Source organism: Mastigoproctus giganteus, chromosome 2 (genome assembly GCF_048544385.1).
Source record: "Mastigoproctus giganteus isolate SK-2022 chromosome 2, ASM4854438v1, whole genome shotgun sequence".
Taxonomy (NCBI): domain Eukaryota; kingdom Metazoa; phylum Arthropoda; class Arachnida; order Uropygi; family Thelyphonidae; genus Mastigoproctus; species Mastigoproctus giganteus.
The window spans coordinates 736718-756640 of NC_143576.1; the positions used below are offsets into that span (position 1 = coordinate 736718).

The 19923-nt window shown below is 38.4% G+C and overlaps 1 protein-coding gene across 1 annotated transcript in view; it reads left to right on the top strand.

Annotated features, from left to right (window-relative positions):
* LOC150089112 (NSFL1 cofactor p47-like) overlaps positions 1 to 19923 on the top strand; it is a 177537-nt gene that overhangs the window by 102762 nt on the left and 54852 nt on the right. Inside the window, exon 5 of the mRNA XM_090390332.1 lies at positions 12620 to 12877. Within this exon, the coding sequence (XP_090246458.1) occupies positions 12620 to 12877 (258 nt within the window). The remainder of the gene's footprint in view (positions 1 to 12619; positions 12878 to 19923) is intronic.

Below are 19923 nucleotides of genomic sequence, written 5' to 3' on the forward strand. Positions count from 1 at the left end.
AGCACATGCTTCTTGATTAGACCGGGGTTCGAGCCCGTCACCACCAAATACGGAGGATGCGGAAAGGTTGGGGAATGACCACCGCATATCCCGGAGTAATATGGCCTTAGTTGCTGTTTGTTTGTTATTTGGTTTTTAGGAGCATTAGCAACTAAGGCCATATTGCTCCGGGGGATATGCGGTGGTCATTCCCTGATCTTTCCGCATCCTCCGTATTTGGTGGTGACGGGCTCGAACCCCGGTCTAAATCAAGAAGCGTATGCTACGCACTGCTGCTCCTTCCCACCTGGCTACGGAGGCGCCATCCTTAGTTGCTAATGCTCCTAAAAACCAAATAACAAACAAACATAACTGCAGTCTTGTTTATATGATCCTGCATTGCCTCTTTAATCAGTGACTCCATTATTTTCACTGGAACAGAAGTTAAAATAACAGGTCTGTAATTACTCATGTCACCCTTTGATTTGCCTTTGTGAATTAGGGACACACAGTTGCACATCTCCAGTGCATAGGGTCCTCCCCTGAGCCCAAGGAAGCTTTCATAATTATGGCTAAGGAATTTCTTACTTCCTTTGCTGCTTCCTTTAATATCACTGGATAGATCCCATCCTCCCCAGGTGCCTTTCTTATGTTCAATTTCAGCAATTTCCCCTCCACTTTGCTCTCAGTTATTACAAAATCATTTAGCTCCTTGCCAGAGTTTGATAAGCATCTGGCTTCAACTTCCCTACAGATCTCCTCATGTGTGAATGTAGATTACTCATTCTTTGTCAGCTACCTCGGCAGGTTCATCAACAATCGAACCATCGATGTCAAGCGGACCAATCTGATTCATCCCCTTCCTTTTAGAGCTTACATAAGTAAAGAAGTCTTTACTGCTTTGCTTTGCATTGCATTGTTTGCCAAAGATTTCCCGTAATCTGCCTTTGCTTGCCTAATGTCCTTTGTGACTTGATTACAGACTGTCTTATATCTACCATAGGCATTTGCGTCTCCTGATAATTTGTGTCCCATGCATTTTTATTCCTTTCCATGAGTCTCATTAGTGTCACATCATCAAATTTTGCTCCAGGCAGATATACCCTGGTTCTGAACCACATGTGTACAGCAAATTTGCTATTTAAAATTAGCATGTCTGCTGCAGATTGACAACTACAAAAACAAGTAAATATTAATTTTAGTAAATTTACTAAATATTAACAGCAGATTAAGTAAATATTGTTATATCAGTGTACTTTTTTTATTTGTTTCAAATGCATTGAGTACAAAGATGTGTGTACAAAATTTACAAAATAAAATAAAATTCCTAAGTTGTAATTAATAATGTCTGAGATGAATAATAAATAAAATAGGACAGCTAATAATAAGAATTTACAGGTACTTAATACAAAAAAAAAACCAATAGGAATTGAACTAGTCCAAAGTTTAAAGCAAATCAAGCCATTCTTTCAAGCCATTCTTTTGCCTGATTGGTACAATTGTGCAGAGCAGTGATTCCTTCATTCCTGTCTGCACCTCCCACAGGGCCTCCGGGGAGGCCCTGTTGGGAGGTGCAGACAGTTAGTATATAGTATATTTGAAGCATCTTCTACTGTTCCACAAGCATTGAGGGGAGAATCCCTGAAGCCCCATCTATATTCTGATTTGGCACACATAACAGAATCACTTCTAAAGCAGTTTATCTTCTTCCATAAATCTCTGAGAAGGTCAAAACCTGCTACAAGTTTGTCCACTCTGTCAATAAGATAGGAGTAGGGAATCTGATTAGCATTATGATCCCATTCTCGCTGTCAAGCAACATGGATTGGGGTATCCTCTTCAAATAGTGAAGGATCACTCCAGATCGGGTGCTTTCTGTTCAGTTGTTGTGGAGGTGCATTCCAGATGTCATCATGCAGAAATAACTCTGTCCTGGTTTGGATATGCCGCAGCTGTTTAACTGTCTTTTCCTGTCTTCAGAGATGGGGAGGGGTGATGTTCGAAAGGACTGGCAACCACTCAAAATTGGGAGGCATCATTGTGCCAGTGATGTTTCTCGTAGTTTGGTTTAGTTGGGTGTCAATGAGGTTTGTGTGGGCAGAATTTTGCCAAACCGGACAGCAATACTCTGCAACGAAATAGCAAAGTCCAAGGCTGGAAGTTCTTCAAGTATAGGCATTAGCTCCCCATCCTGACCCAGAAAGCATACTCAATAAGTTATTTCTTGTCCAGAGTTTCTCTCTTGCTTTTAGCGAGAGAATACAATCCAGAGTAATTCCAAGATAAGTTGGATACTTGTCATGTCTTAAACAATGGTTGTCTAAATGGATGTTCAATTCTTTTTGGCTTGCTGCATGGTATAAATGAAAACAGGACATGACAGTTGTGGGGGATGCTTGGCATCAAATGCCACCTATTACAGTAATCAGTAATATTTTTCAGGTCTGAGTTAAGACGTTGTTCGATAATTTGAAAGCCCAACTTCTATATGCCAGACATATGTCATCTGCATATATGAATTTCCTTGATGTTGTTCTTGGCAGATTATTCGTGTAGATTTTGAAGAAGGTTGGAGCTAACACTGACCCTTATGACAAGCCATTTTTTTAAGATTTCCATCTACTGTATTTATCTCCCAGATTAATCTGGAATTGTCGGTTCCTGAGGAGCTCGATAATTTCCACTGTCCAGCAAGGTAGTGTTTGGGCCAGTTTGTATAGAAGTCCCATATGCCAGATAGTCATAAGCAGCAGTAAGATCTAAAGAGACTGCTCCAGTGTTCTCTTTAATTTCGAAACCATTCTCAGTGTAAGTTGTTAAGTCTAGGACTTGGTTGCAAGTACTTCTTTTACTTCTAAATTCCGCCTGTTCAACCCGAAGAGTATTTTCAACGTGGGATGTAATTCATTGTAAGGTAACTCTTTCTAGAAGTTTATAACAGCAACTCAATAGAGAAATGGGGGTGATAACTAAAAGGTAATGAGGTATCCTTTCCTGGTTTGGGGGCAGCTATAACTTTGGCTTCTAGCCATATCTTAGGTATTCTCTTCTCAGTGACAATGCGGGATAGGCCAACCATTCAGTTTCTTTAGGTCCAAGATTCTTCAGACACTTGGGGGAGATGTTATCTATTCCACACGCTTTATTGCATTTCATCTTTGATAGTGCTGACGTGGTTTCTTCCATTGTAAACAGAATAAATTTCTCTTCACTATCTCTTATAGCTCCCTTATAATTTCTCCATAAGGCCTTGATTTCCTTCTCGAAATTCTTGTCATTCTTAGCATGAGCGGTGGTCAACAGATGAGAACCAGTTTTGTTTGGAGTCACTGGCTAGTTGTTTTACAGTGATCTCAGTTCCACCTAGCTTTCTAATTAAGGACCATGCTTTTCAGCTAGATCATGTCATATCAAGTCCTGTTGTGAGTTCCTCCCAGTACTTTCTGCGATTTGTTTCTAATTCCTTCAGCAGCTCATCTGCCTCTTCAGGATTACTTGAGATTTCAAACTTTTCAACAGTTCAGTGCTATGCTTATTTAAGCATGGAATGTATTTCTTGTGATAGCCATGGGGGACGGACTGGACTGCTGCCTTAAATATAACATTTTTAAATTTATGAATGAAATCAATATGAAATAAATAGAATATTTTTTTTTATGTAAACCCCAAACACGAGAGGTATTAGAACCTATAGTACTTAGTACCGTGCTTGGGTGGAGGTTGAGAAGACGAAAGAAGATATTTGTTGACATTGGACTTGAACTTCTGTAGACTGTAATTTTCAGGAAATACGTATGAAGGAAGGTTGTTCCAGAAAACGGCAGTTGAATCAATAAACGAGGAAGATGAAAAGTTGGTTCTGCGAGTTTGAAGTTGGACAGTAAATGGATGTTGGCTGGTGGCGGCACGTGTTTGGACTGTTTTGAAAGAGAGAGTGGGAATTATAGAAGCCAATTCAGAAGAACAGTGCCCGTGGAAGTAGCTGTAGAAGAGGCATGCAGCAGAAACAGTAAGTCTACGAGAGAGCGAGTCGAGAGACTCTGCTAGAGATGAATCATTAATTAACCTGACTGCCCTCTTCTGAATGGAATCAAGAAGCCTGAGAGAGGTTTTGGGGGCACCACCCCAGATGTGGGAACAATATTCCACGGTAGGGCGGATTTGCGATTTATACAGAGTGAGCAGCTGTTTAGAAGAAAAGTAACGCCGAGAGCGAAAGAGAAAACAAAGTTTTTTAGATGCAGAGGAAGCAATATTTGTAATGTGCTTGTGCCAAGAGAGATTAGAAGTTAGGGTAATCCCCAAAAGAGATATATCATTTTGCCTAGAAATCGGAGTGTCACTAAAGATAAGCATAGGAGCAGAAGAATCCTTTTTGCGAGATATAAGACAAGACTGAGTTTTAGAAGGGTTGAAATCAACTAAGTTGTCTTTGCCCCACTATAGAATTACCTGATGATCGGAATTTAAGGCATTGGTAGCAGATATTCGGGAAGTTGAAGCTGATTCAGCAGGACAAGGTTTCTCAAAATGGAAAGTGGAATGCAATGTGCTATAATCGGCAAAACTATGGATGGGATTTCCAGTCAATGGAAGAAGGTCATTAATATACAAGAGGAAAAGAGTGGGGGAAAGAACTGAACCTTGGGGGACACCTGCATTAGTGGAGAAGTTAGAAGACAGAGAGCCATCTACCATCACCCTCAGTGAACGATCAGAGAGAAAACTGGATAGCCAATTACCCAGAATATCACCAGTGGATCGATACTGACAGAATCCATACTGGCGAGCGTTGATCAGACGAAAGGTTTCTAGGTAGTTTAAGAGTTGGTGATTAATTGGATGGGAGGGATTTGTCACCCTTTTTAGGAACTGGCTGGATATAAGCAAATTTCCAAGCAGAAGGAAAATCACCTTTGGAATAAGAAAGTGAAAAAAGGCGGCAAAGAATGGGAGTAAGTTCAGAAGCACAGGTTTTGAGAACAAGTGGAGGTTGTTATTGTTGTTATTTTAGTTTTTAGGAGCATTAGCAACTAAGGCCATATTGCTCCGAGATATGCGGTGGTCATTCCCTGACCTTTCCGCATCCTCCGTATTTGGTGGTGACGGGCTCGAACCCCGGTCTAATCAAGAAGCGTGTGCTACGCACTGCTGCTCCTTCCCACCTGGCTACGGAGGCGCCCAGAGAACAAGTGGAAAAATACCATCGGGACCTGGAGCTTTCTTAGCATCAAGATTCGTCAAAATCCTTCTGACATCCTTTTGACAGAAGACCACAGGAAGCATTGAATGCAGTGTGTTGGGAATGGTGGGAGGTGTTTTACCAAGATCATTAATACGTGAGTTGGAAGAAAAATTGGATGCTAGCAGGTCAGCTTTATCCTTGGCTGAAGTGACAACAGAACCATCTGGTTTGGAGAGAGGTGGGAGCAGAGATGGGCAAAAGTTGCGGCCAATAGCTTTTGCAAGAGACCGGAATGCTCGGCTACCATTAGGGCAAGAAGCAAGTTTTTTACTCTTAGCCTGTTCAAACTCTAGTTTGGACTGATTAATAACTGCTTTACAATTGTTACGAGCTTTGGTGTAAGAAAATGAAACTGGAGAATTAGAAACAAGCCAATTACAATATACAACATTCTTCTCTTGAACAGCCTTAGCACATTTATTGGAAAACCAAGGTTTAGATAAAGGACGAGATTTTAAAGTGGAGTGTGTGATAAAGGATTCCATCCCTGCAAGAATAATTTCACTGACACGATCTGAGCAAACATTGACATCAGAAGTTTTGAAACAGTTATCTGACCAACGAAAAGAAGAAAAGAAGTCTCGCAGATCATCCCATTTTGCATTCTTGTAATGCCAAACAACATGAGGTTGGCAATAGCAATGAGATAAAGATTCCATTGGAGAAGAGACAATCACCAAGTTGTGACCTGAAGTGCCTAAAGGACCTCTCACTTCGACCGTGTACTTAGAAGGATTGTTTGTGAGAAAAAGGTCAAGCTTATTGGCTGTATGATTAGGATTGTCAGGTATTCTTGTAGGTAAATGACCAATCTGTGCAAAATCATTAGTAATTGCAAAAGCCTCAGCATCTCGACCAGCTGGGTCGGTGTGACTAGAAAACGGAAGCCAGCTGGAGTTGTGAACATTAAAATCACCAAGAAAAATTGCCTCACTGTTAGGAAAGTTGGACTGGAGAAAGTCAAGTTGCAAAGAGAGGAAGTCAGACTTCCAAGTGATTAGTGGAATTGGGAGAGCAGTAGAGACAACAGATGAATTTGACACAATGAGGTAGAGAGATTTTAAGCCAGAGAAGGACAAAGAGAAAAGATTCCAAATTGCCAAGTCTCTGACAGGGAATATCAGAACGGACATATGCACAAGTACCACCTTTGAGGCGAAAGGAATCATACATCGAATAATTTGGGCATCTGAGATGAGCAGTAGTTGGATCAACTGATAACTGAGATTCTGTCAGAAAAAGTACGTGGGGTTTGGCAGACTGCAAGTGGAAATGGACATCGTTGAGATTAGAATTGAGACCACGTATATTTGTGAAATGAATTAGGAAGTGCTTAGATCTTTTCACAGATAAGCTTGCTCTATTAGTTTGACAATTCATGGTGTATTCAATAGTAAGAAAAAGTGGGTGGGACATGCTGTATGAAGTAATGAAATTTTTTGATATGGCGTACATATGGTAAGAACATACCCAGATCCTTGACATAACGTGGTCTCGACAATGCTCCCCGCATACACACTACTCGGACTCCCTCCGGTCACTATCTGGCAGAGTAGAGGTAGCAAGATTATACACTAGCTGATCCGGAAGCCTCCTAGAGAGTTACCAATAGGTTCGGTCACGGTGTACTAACTAGCGGCCAGCCTGCGAACACCGTTTTAGAGCTGTACCCCTCAAAATGTAAGGAATATTGGAGGCTTGAAGTGGTGAAACCCATGTTTAGTCTCTAGAGCAAAGTTTCCGGAATCGCCCCTCCCCTCCATACTTCTCCTTCCACCCATGCACAGTACTAAGTACTATAGGTTTTGATACCTTTCGTGTTTGGGGTTTTCATAAAAAAAAAAAAAAAAAAAAAAAAATCTCGCCACGATGTTCATCATAACCTCAAAAGTCATCAATCATACTGCATGATAGAAGAGATAGGAAAGGGTTGACCGGAACTTAGCTCTAGAGACTAAACATGGGTTCCACCTAGTAGTGCCTGGTAACGTAGAGGGGCGGCGTTCCTCCATGTGGTGTGGGCACCACACCTCGACCCCTGCTTATGTTGGTTCACACCTGGGTGGTCACCACCATAATAGAATATACATTCTATTGAGATATTATGGGTAATGGGACTAATAGAAGCATCAGAGAGTGATTCATATCTTAGCCAATCAGCTTTCCTATAGTTCCAACTTTGTTTAGGGCAAATATTCACAACAGGAATATTCATTTTGATATCAATGATAATGGGGCAGTGTTGGCTGTGCAGTATTTTCTGCAAGACTATAATCCATGCTGGATTATAGTCTTGCAGAATTGGCTGGCCATTTTTTGTAATCGACCACGAAAGATCAAGAGACACATTTCCAGCATGCGGAGAAGAAGGTTGAAAGTTGTTTGGGGTCATGAACGAGATGTAAGTTGTTGCAGAAGCCCAATTTGCCAGGAGGTCTCCATTATGGTCTGTAGAGTTATACCCCCCATGTAACATGGTGACTATTGAAGTCTCCAGCATAGATAGCAGGGTGGGATAGAATTGGTAGAACTTCAGGTGGCCAGGGGATTCCTGGTGGCTTATACACATTTGCAAACATGAAGTGGCCAACTTTAATCACGTCACAAAGTTCTGAAGTGACTTTTAGAGATTCAACTCTAACAATATCAGATCTGGAATAAATTGCCCTTCCATATTTAGGATGCAGATGTAAATTAGCATTAGAAATAGTAAAGGCACATGATGCAAGAAAGCAAGCTTATATAGCATCAGCCAAAAAAAAACCAAATCTAATTTCACCCATCCACTTGCTCCAAATGTTTATCTAGTTCTGCCTTGAATCTGTTTAAGCTATCAACTTCTACAACAACAGACGGACCTTTGTTCCCACAATCAACCATGCGCTGGCTAAAGGCAAACTTCTTCACATCTATCCTATAACTGTCTTTCCTCAATTTGAATGTATGCCCTCTCAGGAGATTATTCTGAGCAAGAGGAAGGATCCCATCAGCTTTGAGCATCCTCAAATCTTGTGATAAAATCGTCCATTCCTCTGTAAGCACCATCTTCAGCTGGTGAACATTTTCTGGTGAGTGTGGACATGCCACTAGGCATCTCCCCAGAGCGTCCCATATGTGTTCGATGGGATTTCGATTGGGGGAACAGGCAGGCCAATCCATACGAACAATGTCAACTTTCCAAAAGCATATCAAGCTGCAGTGCGATGCTGTGTGGCGTTATCAGCCATAAACATGAACTTGGGGCTAATGGCACCTCAGAACAGACGCACATAGGGAAGGATTATCTCAGTACAGTAGCATGCACCAGTTACAGTACCGACTTACAGTACCTGGACTTGTGTACGTCCATCCAAGATAATACCTCCCCAGACTAGAACACCTCGAACACTATATCGATCCCTTTCAGTAATGTTTGCTGGGGGATACCATGTGCCACCTCTCGCCAGATTAGCTGACGTTCAGAATCGCTGCTGATACTGAATCTACTCTCATCAGTAAAGAGTGCTTTAAGTAAAGATTTTGTGGCTGTAACCTTTAGAAATAGTGTAGGTCCTTAAATTTTGCATACCAGTATAGTATCCAATCAAATTGATCAGACAAGACTTTCACATAACAAAACCATGCTGTGTCTGAGCTATAACTGAAGTCTTGTCTATATGATTCTGCAGTGCTTCTTTAACTAGTGCCTCCATTAATTTCCCTGGAACAGGAGTTAAACTAACAGGTCTCTAATTACTTGTGTCGCCCTTTGATCCTCCTCTGTGAATTGGAGTCACATTTGCACATTTCCAGTCCATGGGTACCTAACCTGAGTCCAAGAAAGCTCATGATTATGGCTAAGGGTTTGCTTACTTCCTTTGCTGCCTCCTTTAATATAACTGGATAGATCCCATCCACCCCCCAGGTGCCTTTCTTATGTTTATCTTCAACAATTTCTCCTCCACTTTGCTCTCAGTTATTACAAAATCATCTAGCTCACTGCCAGCTAGTGAGCTAGTACAGATGTGTCACCAATTAATTTACACGTCTCATTAGTTCATCTGACATCCATTTAGGCCAAAAACCATGAACAATATTTCTTAGTTGGTATGAAAAGCCTAGTAGCTTCCAAGGTTAATTCTTTGAATGCTTCCCATTTTGAATTTGCTGTTGGTAACATCATCAGTTGGTCCCACCATATAGAATTTAAATACTGTCTGAGACTTCCATATTCACCTTTACAAAAGCAAAAACCCTTCCCTTTACCCCTAATGGTAGTTACCTCTTTGAGTAAATACCACTTCAGCACACTGTTGATCACTGCCACCTGGTGGTTCCTATATCTGCAGATTCGTAATGCATGAAGAATCGCTACTGATAATCAGATCAAGAGTATTACTACCTCTAGCTGGCTCCCGAATATGCTGCTGTAGAAAACAATCATCCAGTAAATCCACAAAAGCCTTGGTATTGTGTGTGTGTGTGACCAACCCACAAATTCCAGTCAATATCTGGGAAATTAAAATCCCCCATTATAAGACTTTGATTTACTGGCCCACTCTATTTCCCTGTACAGTTGTTTATTATACTCATCAGAGTCATTAGGCCTAAAACACACTCCTACTCTCAATTTTGATTTCCCAGTGCTTATGTCACACCAAACTGACTCGACACTGCACTGTCGACTGGCTTTACTTCTTTAGATTTTATGTTTCTTAACTAATACCATAACCCCTTCTCCCTTCCTATCCTGTCTATCCTTCCTGTACACATTGTACTCCCCAAATTCCATTTCTGCATTCCATTATCTGGGTGACACCACTTCTCTGATATCCCAACAATATCTGCCTTTGATGTTTTGACCAACACCTCACATTCAACAAATTTATTTACCAAAACTGCTAGCATTGGTGTACATACAAGTATACATGCACTTGATCCTATTCTTAGCTACTCTAACACAGCCTGTGTGTGTGTGTGTGTGTGTGTGTGTGTGTGTACTTGTATTGCAATGACTCCCAGCAGTCTCTGAAATCCCCTGCATCTTGTTTTCCAGGGTGCTGCTCATTCCAATAGAAGCAGTGCAAGAATAACTTTCACCTCTGCCAGTGTGGTTAATCTATTAGTCCCTGTTCCCCCAAGCTAGCAGTTTTCCAACCCACCTAACACTGCCTTTATAGCATCAGCAAATATTCTTGCACCCTTTCTGTTTAAGTGTATCCCATCCCTGTAGAAGCAGTCTCTCCTGTTAACAAGCACAGACCAGGCTGAGAAAAATTCTACATATTGAGCCTTGCACAATCTCTCCTGGGCCAAATTTATCGACAAGGATCTCATCATATACTCCCTCCTATCATGTCTCGGCAGAATTGCAGACACTTTCAAATTCAACCCTAATTCACAGCTTTTTTTGAGCAGTGACCTGTACTTGTTAAATAATTCTGCCGGTCTCCTACTCTTAATATCATTAGTGCCAATATGTACAACAATATCACCTTTTGTGCCCTTAAAAGATATCTGCTCTACAACGTCATCAACCTTTGCCCCAGGCAGACATACCCTGGTCCTGTTCTAGTTCCTGTGGGACCAGTGCAAGCTGTGGCAGTGATGTGGGCAGCTGAGAGCTTGAAAGATGGGCCCCTCGATTTAGATCCTTCGAGGGCATCCACCCTGCCCTTCAAGCTCTCATATAGGCCCATAACAACACTGAGTTGTAACCTAATTTCCTCACAGTCCTTACATCATGCTCACACAAAACATTCCCTTTGTCAATATCATGTCCCATCCCTGATTGCTCCATAAACATCAAACAAGCAGTACATTTTAAAAGGCTGTGATTCAGAGGACAACTGCCCCCCCACACACAGTCCTCTCCTGAGCCTCAGCACTCCCATTAGCTTGAGCCTTTTGCTTTGCTGCTCTGGTCTGAGTCATGATTTAGATTCAATATCAAATAAAATTTCAATTTCAATACAAAATTATAACCCTAAACTTATATCCTAATGCAGTTATCACACTATATATATATTATTATTATTTTTTTTTCAGTATCAATTGTTATCTCTGAGTTTCGTTATATAACTTCCGTATCTCCTAGGTGCCTCCGTAGCCAGGTGAGAAGGAGCAGCAGTGCGTAGCACACGCTTCTTGATTAGACCGGGGTTCGAGACCGTCACCACCAAATACGGAGGATGTGGAAAGGTCGGGGAATGACCACCGCATATCCTGGAGTATTATGGCCTTAGTTGCTAATGCTCCTAAAAACCAAATAACAAACCATATCTCCTATCAAGTTATATGTATTAATTAATAATGTTACGTTTGTAAAATCTAAGTTGGTGTATGTATTTATAAGTACAATTTATAAGTTAAATAAGTACAATTTAATTGACAATGAAGTTTAACAAGATTAATAAATTTTACTGATTAATTGATAATACTATACTAAGCTAACATTAGTCAACTTAAATCCAGTAATTGTAAGTCTACTACATGCTGCGGTGTTCGCATGGGTCTCTTGGAGGCAAATAATATCTGCCTGTTCTCTGTATGCTAAGACTTCCATTAAGGATCTTTTTGCAGCAGATAGACCAATGTTAAGTTGAAGAATACGTAAAGCACACATCTTTGTTCTAGTCAGAATCACTTGGATTTAACTTGCTAATCGCAGCTTCCATTTTACCAAAAAAAGGTTACTCATGGGGTGCAGGACGAGAACCTAGCTGCTGTGCATCCCACCAGTTTGCTGTGATCGTGAATCTGAAAATATATATATATATATAAATATTTTGCATAAGCACAAAGTTAGCACTTACGTTAAGCAAATTGCTTACAGTAATATGAAGTTAGGGAAGAAAATGCTCAGTAAAATCCAAATATATCCCCAAGAATATTTTTGCTTGGCTCCATTTCCAAATTACTGTTTTTACGAAAAATGCACTTAGCTTGACACTTTCAAATATATACTGCAGATATACCCTGTTAAAGAACTGGTATTTAAAATTAATAGATTTAGTAAAATCCAGTTTGAGCTGCTCATGTTTTCTATCTGGTGTATTGTAGTTCAGCAATTTGAGACTAGAAACGTGTTGAGATTATCTCTGCTCCTTTTGAAATCTTTCCGTTTCCATGAATTGTTGTTAATACCTGACGACTCCTAAGTCCATTTTTTCTGTAGCCATTCCATTTTTATTACAAGTGCACTTTTTATCCTTTGTACGTCATACTCATATTGAATTTAGAATTCTCTTAGTCTTGTATATTTTTTAATTTACTTAAATCCCATTACTGATTGCACATAATGAAAGGGAGATTTAAAAACTTTGCTTCTGTTAACTTAGTGCAACTTGATTGTTATGCTAATTTGCTTAGAATTAATTTTAATAAATGATATGAAAATGTATTAACCTAAAATAGACATGGAGCACAAGTTATTGATTCACCTGAGACATCAAGAGGAAGCCCCCAGACTGTAGCATTCTGTGGTACTGGATATAAATTAGGCTCAACAGAAGAAGACACAGAAGTAGTCCAAGATGCCAGGGTATCTAATGCAGATCATCCTTCTGAAATCTGTTTGAGAATGTGGAAAAATGGGTTCAGTGTAAATAGTGGACCACTCAGGGAATATATAGATCCTTCTAATAAACCATTTTTGGAATCCATAAGAAGAGGGTAAGTTAAATATGCATGAGTTCAGAATATTACAGTGGCATGCTCACAAAAGTTTCTTTCTGTAACATTTCCTGCTTTGATTTGTTTTTGTGGTTGATGATTGGATACTTTTGATATTCTCACGATTCCATACAAATCACAAAATATTTCTTCTTTATCTTGTTGTCTCTCAAGGAACAGAAATGCTCTGGCAAGATTAGTTTTTTGAGATAGGTGGGTGACCATTATTATTTATATCAGCATATCAGAAAAAATGTACAAAGGACACATATCCTTGAACTGTATTTTTGTCTTGTATTTAAACTGTATTTAAAAATAGCTCTGTAGAAACCAGTAACAAGTAATTGCTATAATGCCATAAAATGAGTTGCATCTAAAAAAAATTTTGCTGGTTAAAGAAAAATTTAGGGGCTGGGGGTGGAGAACTGTAATGATTTAGGTTTTCTTGGATTCTAACTGGAGTGACATCTATATGCTATTGGATTACAGAAGACCTGGCCAACCCGTGGGCCACATGTGGCTCCGCTTCGTTATTTTTTGCAGCCCACCAAATGGGAAATCATCACTATCTACACTAGGCACGAAAAATAACAAGAAATATAATACTAGACCAGCTGTACTTCCCTGAATCCGCACCACTCCTCCTTCCCTTCTTCGAACCGGAAACTGTGCAAATGGAATAATTGATTTACAGTGCAACAGTTAAAACACATTCATGCCACAACACCAAAAATCAACAAAAAGTAAGATTTTTTTCCAAATTAAGATTTCTTGCACAAAAAGTTGAGCACATTTGGATCCACATATGTTTGTGAAACTTTCTTTTCAAAAATGAAATTTATTAAAAGTAAATCTCTAGCTTCAAAAACAGATGAAAAACTGGAAAATCAATTGAGATGTGCAACAACCAATATTAAAGTAGAGTTTAAAAAAATTGAGTGATTGCAAAATAAAGCAAATATCTCATTGATGTAGATATATAATAAAAATGAATTAATAAAATAAATGTTTATGGCATTTGATTTTTTTATTTTTAAAAGATTGTTTTGTTTTATGTGTAACCCATGGAAAATTGTAGTTCGTCATGGTGGCCTGTAGAACAATTTGGGTTGGCCAGGCCTGGATTACAGTGTAGTTTGGGAAATGTGGAAGGAATTTATCTTGGAAACAACATGCACATTTGTTTCAGTGGTAACAAATGTTCTTGTGGGTCATCCCCACTGGGGAAATCCTTATGATGTGTAATATTAAATTTTCATGTAACTTCCAAATAAAATAGCACCGTTAAGAAAAAAGCAGGACTATTTGGTATCTTATTTCATCTTTGTCAGGACTGTAGAACACCTCACTCAAAAATGGGAATTTTGATCACTCCACTGTACACCTAAGAGTAATGCTCATGCTAGTTGTATGACACCCAATCTCTATAGATGCTGGATAATTGTATAACTCTAGTTATCCAGCTTATATTGTGCTTCAAAATTTTGTTTACATTCATTCATTTCATTAAAATTTTTCAAAAAAGAGAAGCGTTCCATGTACACTTACATTAGTAGATTCTGCATAGTTTTTTAATGAAGAATCATCTTTTTTACTAGATTTGATTTTATTTCTCTGTCTCATCATCATAATATAATTGGTGTCAAAGAGTTTCCCGTCTTTTTGCCAAAACTCAGTATTAGAAAGTAGTATTAGAAAAAGGAGGGAAGCAAATATGCAGCCTTTATCGTAATACTAATAGACAAGGTAGTCCCTACACAGTGTGGCACTTCTGTAGCCAGGTGGGAAGGAGCAGCAGTGCGTAGCACACGCTTCTTGATTAGACCGCAGTTCGAGCCCGTCACCGCCAAATACGGAAGATGCGGAAAGGTCAGGGAATGACCACCGCATGTCCCAGAGCAATATCACCTTAGTTGCTAATACTCCTAAAAACCAAATAACAAACAAACAATAACAAACCTACACAGTGTAAAATTAAGTTAATAATGAAAATTAAAATAAATACAAATTTACAGAAATGTAAAGTGAAATATAATACAAATGTATGTAAAGCTTGGAAGGGGTGAAAGGTAATTAAATTAACATGGTTGAAAATTAAAATTCAAATATAAAGCAGAGAAATTTGATCGAAATGTCGACAAGTATAGGGAATGGTAACAGTATAGGGAATGGTAATATTCTTGGGGTGGGAAGGGGAGAAAAAGATGGTCAAAAGAAGGCGAAAATAATGATAGAATTGAGGATAGATGAAGCGTTCCTCATCTTATTGACATTTATGACAAAAGAAACAATTTTAACTTTGAGGTCATTAACCTCAAATTGGCAATCTAATATTTCCAACTAAATTCACAAAAATACTATTTGTATTCAAACTATCAGATTAGCCAACAGTATTCAAACTATCAGATTATGCAGCAATCATATCCTTTTCAGCAAAGCAATAAAAGTTTTTTATAACAAGCTTTTAAATAATAATATACCTCCTTTTTTTCATCAAATACTGTTTCAGTATAGTTTCTTCTACAATTAAAAATAAATTTAATTTTGATTTACTTGGCACCTGTCTGTGTTAGAGGTATTGTACAGTTGTATATTATTTGGTGGGATTTCCACTACTTAGTAATCTAAGTAGTGGAAATCCCTACTTATGTTTATGAAATCCGTTTATGACTTCCGTTTAAGGTTCTTTCTCAGACTGAGATTACTGTTGCTTTACTCTTGTAAGTTTTTCACATGTTTAGTTTGAATTCATCCTTTCTACTTTTTGGAATCCTGTACATTTGGCTTTTTATTCCTGGACTTAAGTGTAGTATCTTCCCTAATAACAACCGCTGGTTTGGCACTTTGCTTCTCTGACACTGGTCTCAGATCTACTGCCTGTATGGTAGCCTTACATCATTTAACCAGGCCTCTTATTTGGTGGAATAAATTTTATGAATGTATACGAAAATTCTTCTTCAGGGTTTTTAATTCTGTTTCCATCAAAGTTTTTTGCCTGCCCAATTTTTTGTCACGCTCTTCAATGGATTCACTAAACCTTCAAAACCGGTTTTTCAGTACTAATTTTAAAAAATAATTATCCATGATTTATTCACATAAAGGTTATAAAATTGACAACAATAAATCATTAATACTGCTAAATTTGCAAATGAGGGATTGTTATACACAGTGCAAATGCAACGGAAACCTGAAAACGTCATGAAACTGTAAGACAAAATCTTACAAATATATTTCTCTTAGTAAGTAGAGTGTGTGTGTGTGTGGAAGTAAAGCACTTAAGGAATATGGTGAACAGTGGTATGGCAGGTGCGGAAGGGTTAAAATTAAAAGCTTCTGAAATAGTTTAATTCCTCTATTACACCGCTACTTGAGGATGCTACACTTAGTGCATTTTGGGAAAGGGTGTCGGTATGGAGCAGTTCAAAGGTATTGTGAACAGGTGATCATGAGGTAAAAGATTAAAGCGTTTTGTTTTGTGGCAAAAATATTCTGTTTTTCCCGCCAAAGGAAGAAGAATGAGTTTAAAGAATAACACTGTGGTTGGGTCAGGTTTACATTAGATAGGGGAGATACGTAAATGCCTGCAAACCCCTCTGGGGTTTGCACATAAGCTTGCGTATAAAAAAGTAATACAAGGGACAATTGTAACTTGCAATCAATTCAATAAAAAAAAAAAAATGAGAAGGAAATAAAAAGGTGCTCGCATCAAAAGAGGGGTTTGTAGTTGTTGTTCCGAGGTGTTGCAGACTTCCAATTGTAGTTCTGGGTCCAGTTCTGGGAGTGTCCAGCTATATAGTGAAGAGTTCAGCCAGGCATGTTCCTGTGCTAGAAGTTAATCCAGAAGTTGAATAACAAGCCAGTCAGATAGTGCCCTGACTTTTACCACTGATGTGGTAATTTCCTTCAGTATTAACAGAGAACAGTTCTCGAAATCCCGAAATAAGACAGTGCTGGAAGAGCTATACAGCAGAGGTGCAGAGTTCAGCTAAGAAGAGAGAGAGAGAGAGAGAGAGAGAGAGAGAGATTACCGCACTCCGTGGAAGGAACCTTCACAAAGGAATCCCACTGTGAAAGAGAAGGAAGGCAAGTCCTCTGAACTGTGTTGTTTTGGAAATGGTACTTAGATTAAGTGGGAGATTATTTTAGAGTAAGGTTGAAGTTGAAGAAACACAAGAAATAAGGAAATGTTTAGCATTGAGTTGGTTTATTGGTTGAAGTTGTAAAGAAAATTGATATTGCTAAATTAAGAGAGACTACATGGAATTGTTAGTATTAAGTTAGCGATTTATGGATTGCTGCTGTGAAGAGAGAATTGATATTGCTGATTAAGAGAAATATGAGGAAGTGATTAAGATTGAATTAGTTTAGTGTTTGCAGCTGTAGAGAGAGAATTGATATTGTTGATTGAGAGAAATTTTATGGAAATGATAGCATGTATTAACAGATTAAATGAGAAAAATGAATACCAGTTATGTATATACTTGTAAGTAGTTTTGTATGATAAATGACTTTTATCATACAAAATATATTTGTGTTATTGCTCTTGAGAAACTGACAGCTCACATATAATATATATACAGTGGATTCCGGTTATTTGGGCCACCGGTTAATCGGGGCAGCCGTTTGTTTGGGGCAAATCTTAAAAAACAGAACCCAATCGAGAAAATAGCTAGGGTTTACTTTGCTTAATTGGGACAACATGCCGTTTAATCGGGGCAGGAGATCACAGCACTGGAGATTACCCTACAATTGTCTCTGACCGTACCACGTGGTTTGGTTTTTGCGGATTTCTGGAGGTCACCACCACAAAACAATAAAAACAATTAGCAGTCACCTGTTTATTGGGCTTTTTTGTTTCTGCAATCTATCATAAATGGATAGTAAACTCAATCTTATTGAATTTGCGATAATACCCAAAACTGGAATTCTGTGGGTTATTATGGTGAAATGTGTTTACACTTCTACTCTGTTCTCACTTGCGTGTATCGTGTTACTTGAAATTTGTGTGTGCTGTGTTCTTTGTTATTGATTGCTTATCTTTTTACTGTTTTAAATTTTAACCCTCACCTACAAATGTCGGTGAACAGAAATGTCAACTAGTTAGTATGTACATATTACAGTATGTATTAATTATTCCGTTTATCACGTATATTCTTCCGATTTTCACATAACATTTAATTTTTTCATTGGTAAAGTAATAAAGGGTAAATTTGTGCTTAATATTTCTTTACTTTTATAGCCTCTGGATAATATTCCTTCTATTTTTGCTAATTAGAATAGCTGTTTAATAGAATTAAAATTCAATTCACAAACGTGATCACAATGACCGGCGCTTACTATACATCGTATAGTGAACGGTACTTTACTGTGGTGACTCCATTATGATGTGATTTGATTGTACAGTGAATCAATTGTAAAGCGAGGGTCCATTGTATTTTTAACTTTTTTTCATGAAACTTCGGATAATTGGGGCAACCGCCTAATCGAGCCAAAATGCACTAGTCCAGATGTGTCCCAAATAACCAGAATCAACTGTACTTGTGTGTGGGTATTCTGGAATTTCTCATTTTTTAATGCAGTCAAGTAGCTTGTGGGCATTAGTGCTTGAGGGGAGCTGCTGTGCGAAAATCATAACAATGGCCACTGATGGTGATACTAAGGGTACAGGAAAATAAAAATTAATAACCCCCTACAGCTTAGACTTGGTTTCCTCACCAAGCTTAGCCAGTAGTCCATTTCTTTCGTTAATACGGATATAGTGCCATAAAAAGTCAAAAAGGAAATATTTTTGATAAAAAGGAAGTAAGATTTTTTGAAGATGAGGGAATAATTGGGGGGGATTAAACTGTAACTCGTCTATGACTATCTCAGTACAAAGCACCAACCTGCATAAAATCTAAAAGGATGTTTTCTGCCACTAATTAAATATGTACCAAAATTTGATCCAGTATATATGGTAACACTATTGAGTTTCTTAAGAGCTCATTTTATTCGGACAGGTAGTGTGGATGCTTATTTTTATGTTTTTAGAATAACTATTTTTAATAATTTTTGCTAGAATATTTATTATTATAAAAGTTTGATTTAAAATGTGAATTCAAGTAATTACTTACTTTTTTGTACTTAATTGTCATGCGGCACCTCCACAGCCAGGTGGGCAGGAGCAGCAGTGGGTGGCACACGCTTCTTGATTAGACCGGGGTTCGAGCCCGTGACCACCAAATGCGGAAAGGTCAGGGAATGACCACCATATATCCCCGGAGAAATATGGCCTTAGTTGCTAATGCTCCTAAAAACCAAATAACAGTGAAAATAACTAATTGCCATCAAAATGTTCTTTGTTTTTTTTTGGAATACCGGTATCCCAGTTTCATAAATTAAAAATACCAAAATACCGGTATTAAGATTTTGACCGGTACTGTGAGCCCTAGTGGGAATATAGGACTGAAGTTGTGGTCAGTGGTGGTAGACCAAAATTCTCAACTACTATTTGGACAAGAAATAAGTCTTCTACTCTTAGCCTTTTCACAATCAAGTTTGGATTGATTAATAACTTTTACATAGTGCTAGCTTTAGTGTAGGCAGAAAATGAAGTTGGGAATTTGGATGCAAGGTAATTGCAATATGCAGCATTGTTATCTTGAACCTTAGCACATTTATCCGAAAACCAAAGTTTAGATAAAGGATGAGGTTTTAAGGGAGTGTGGAATAAAGGATTTCATACTTAAAAAAATAATAATTTCACTAACATGATTTAAGCAAACATTAGAACCAGAAGATTTAAAACAGTAATATAAGGAAAAGAACAGTGGAAATCCTGCAGACCATCCCATTTTGAATTCTTTTAATGTCAAATAACACAAGGCTCAGAATGGCCACATGAGAGAGACAGACTCCATTGGAGAAGAGACCATTACCAATTTGTGAATGAGGTGATAAGAGTACTACTAACATTGATTGTGTAATTTGAAAGTGTTTTTTTTTTTTTTTTTTGTGTGAGAAAAAGTTTATTTATAAGGTAGGTATTCCGATCACATGATTCTGGT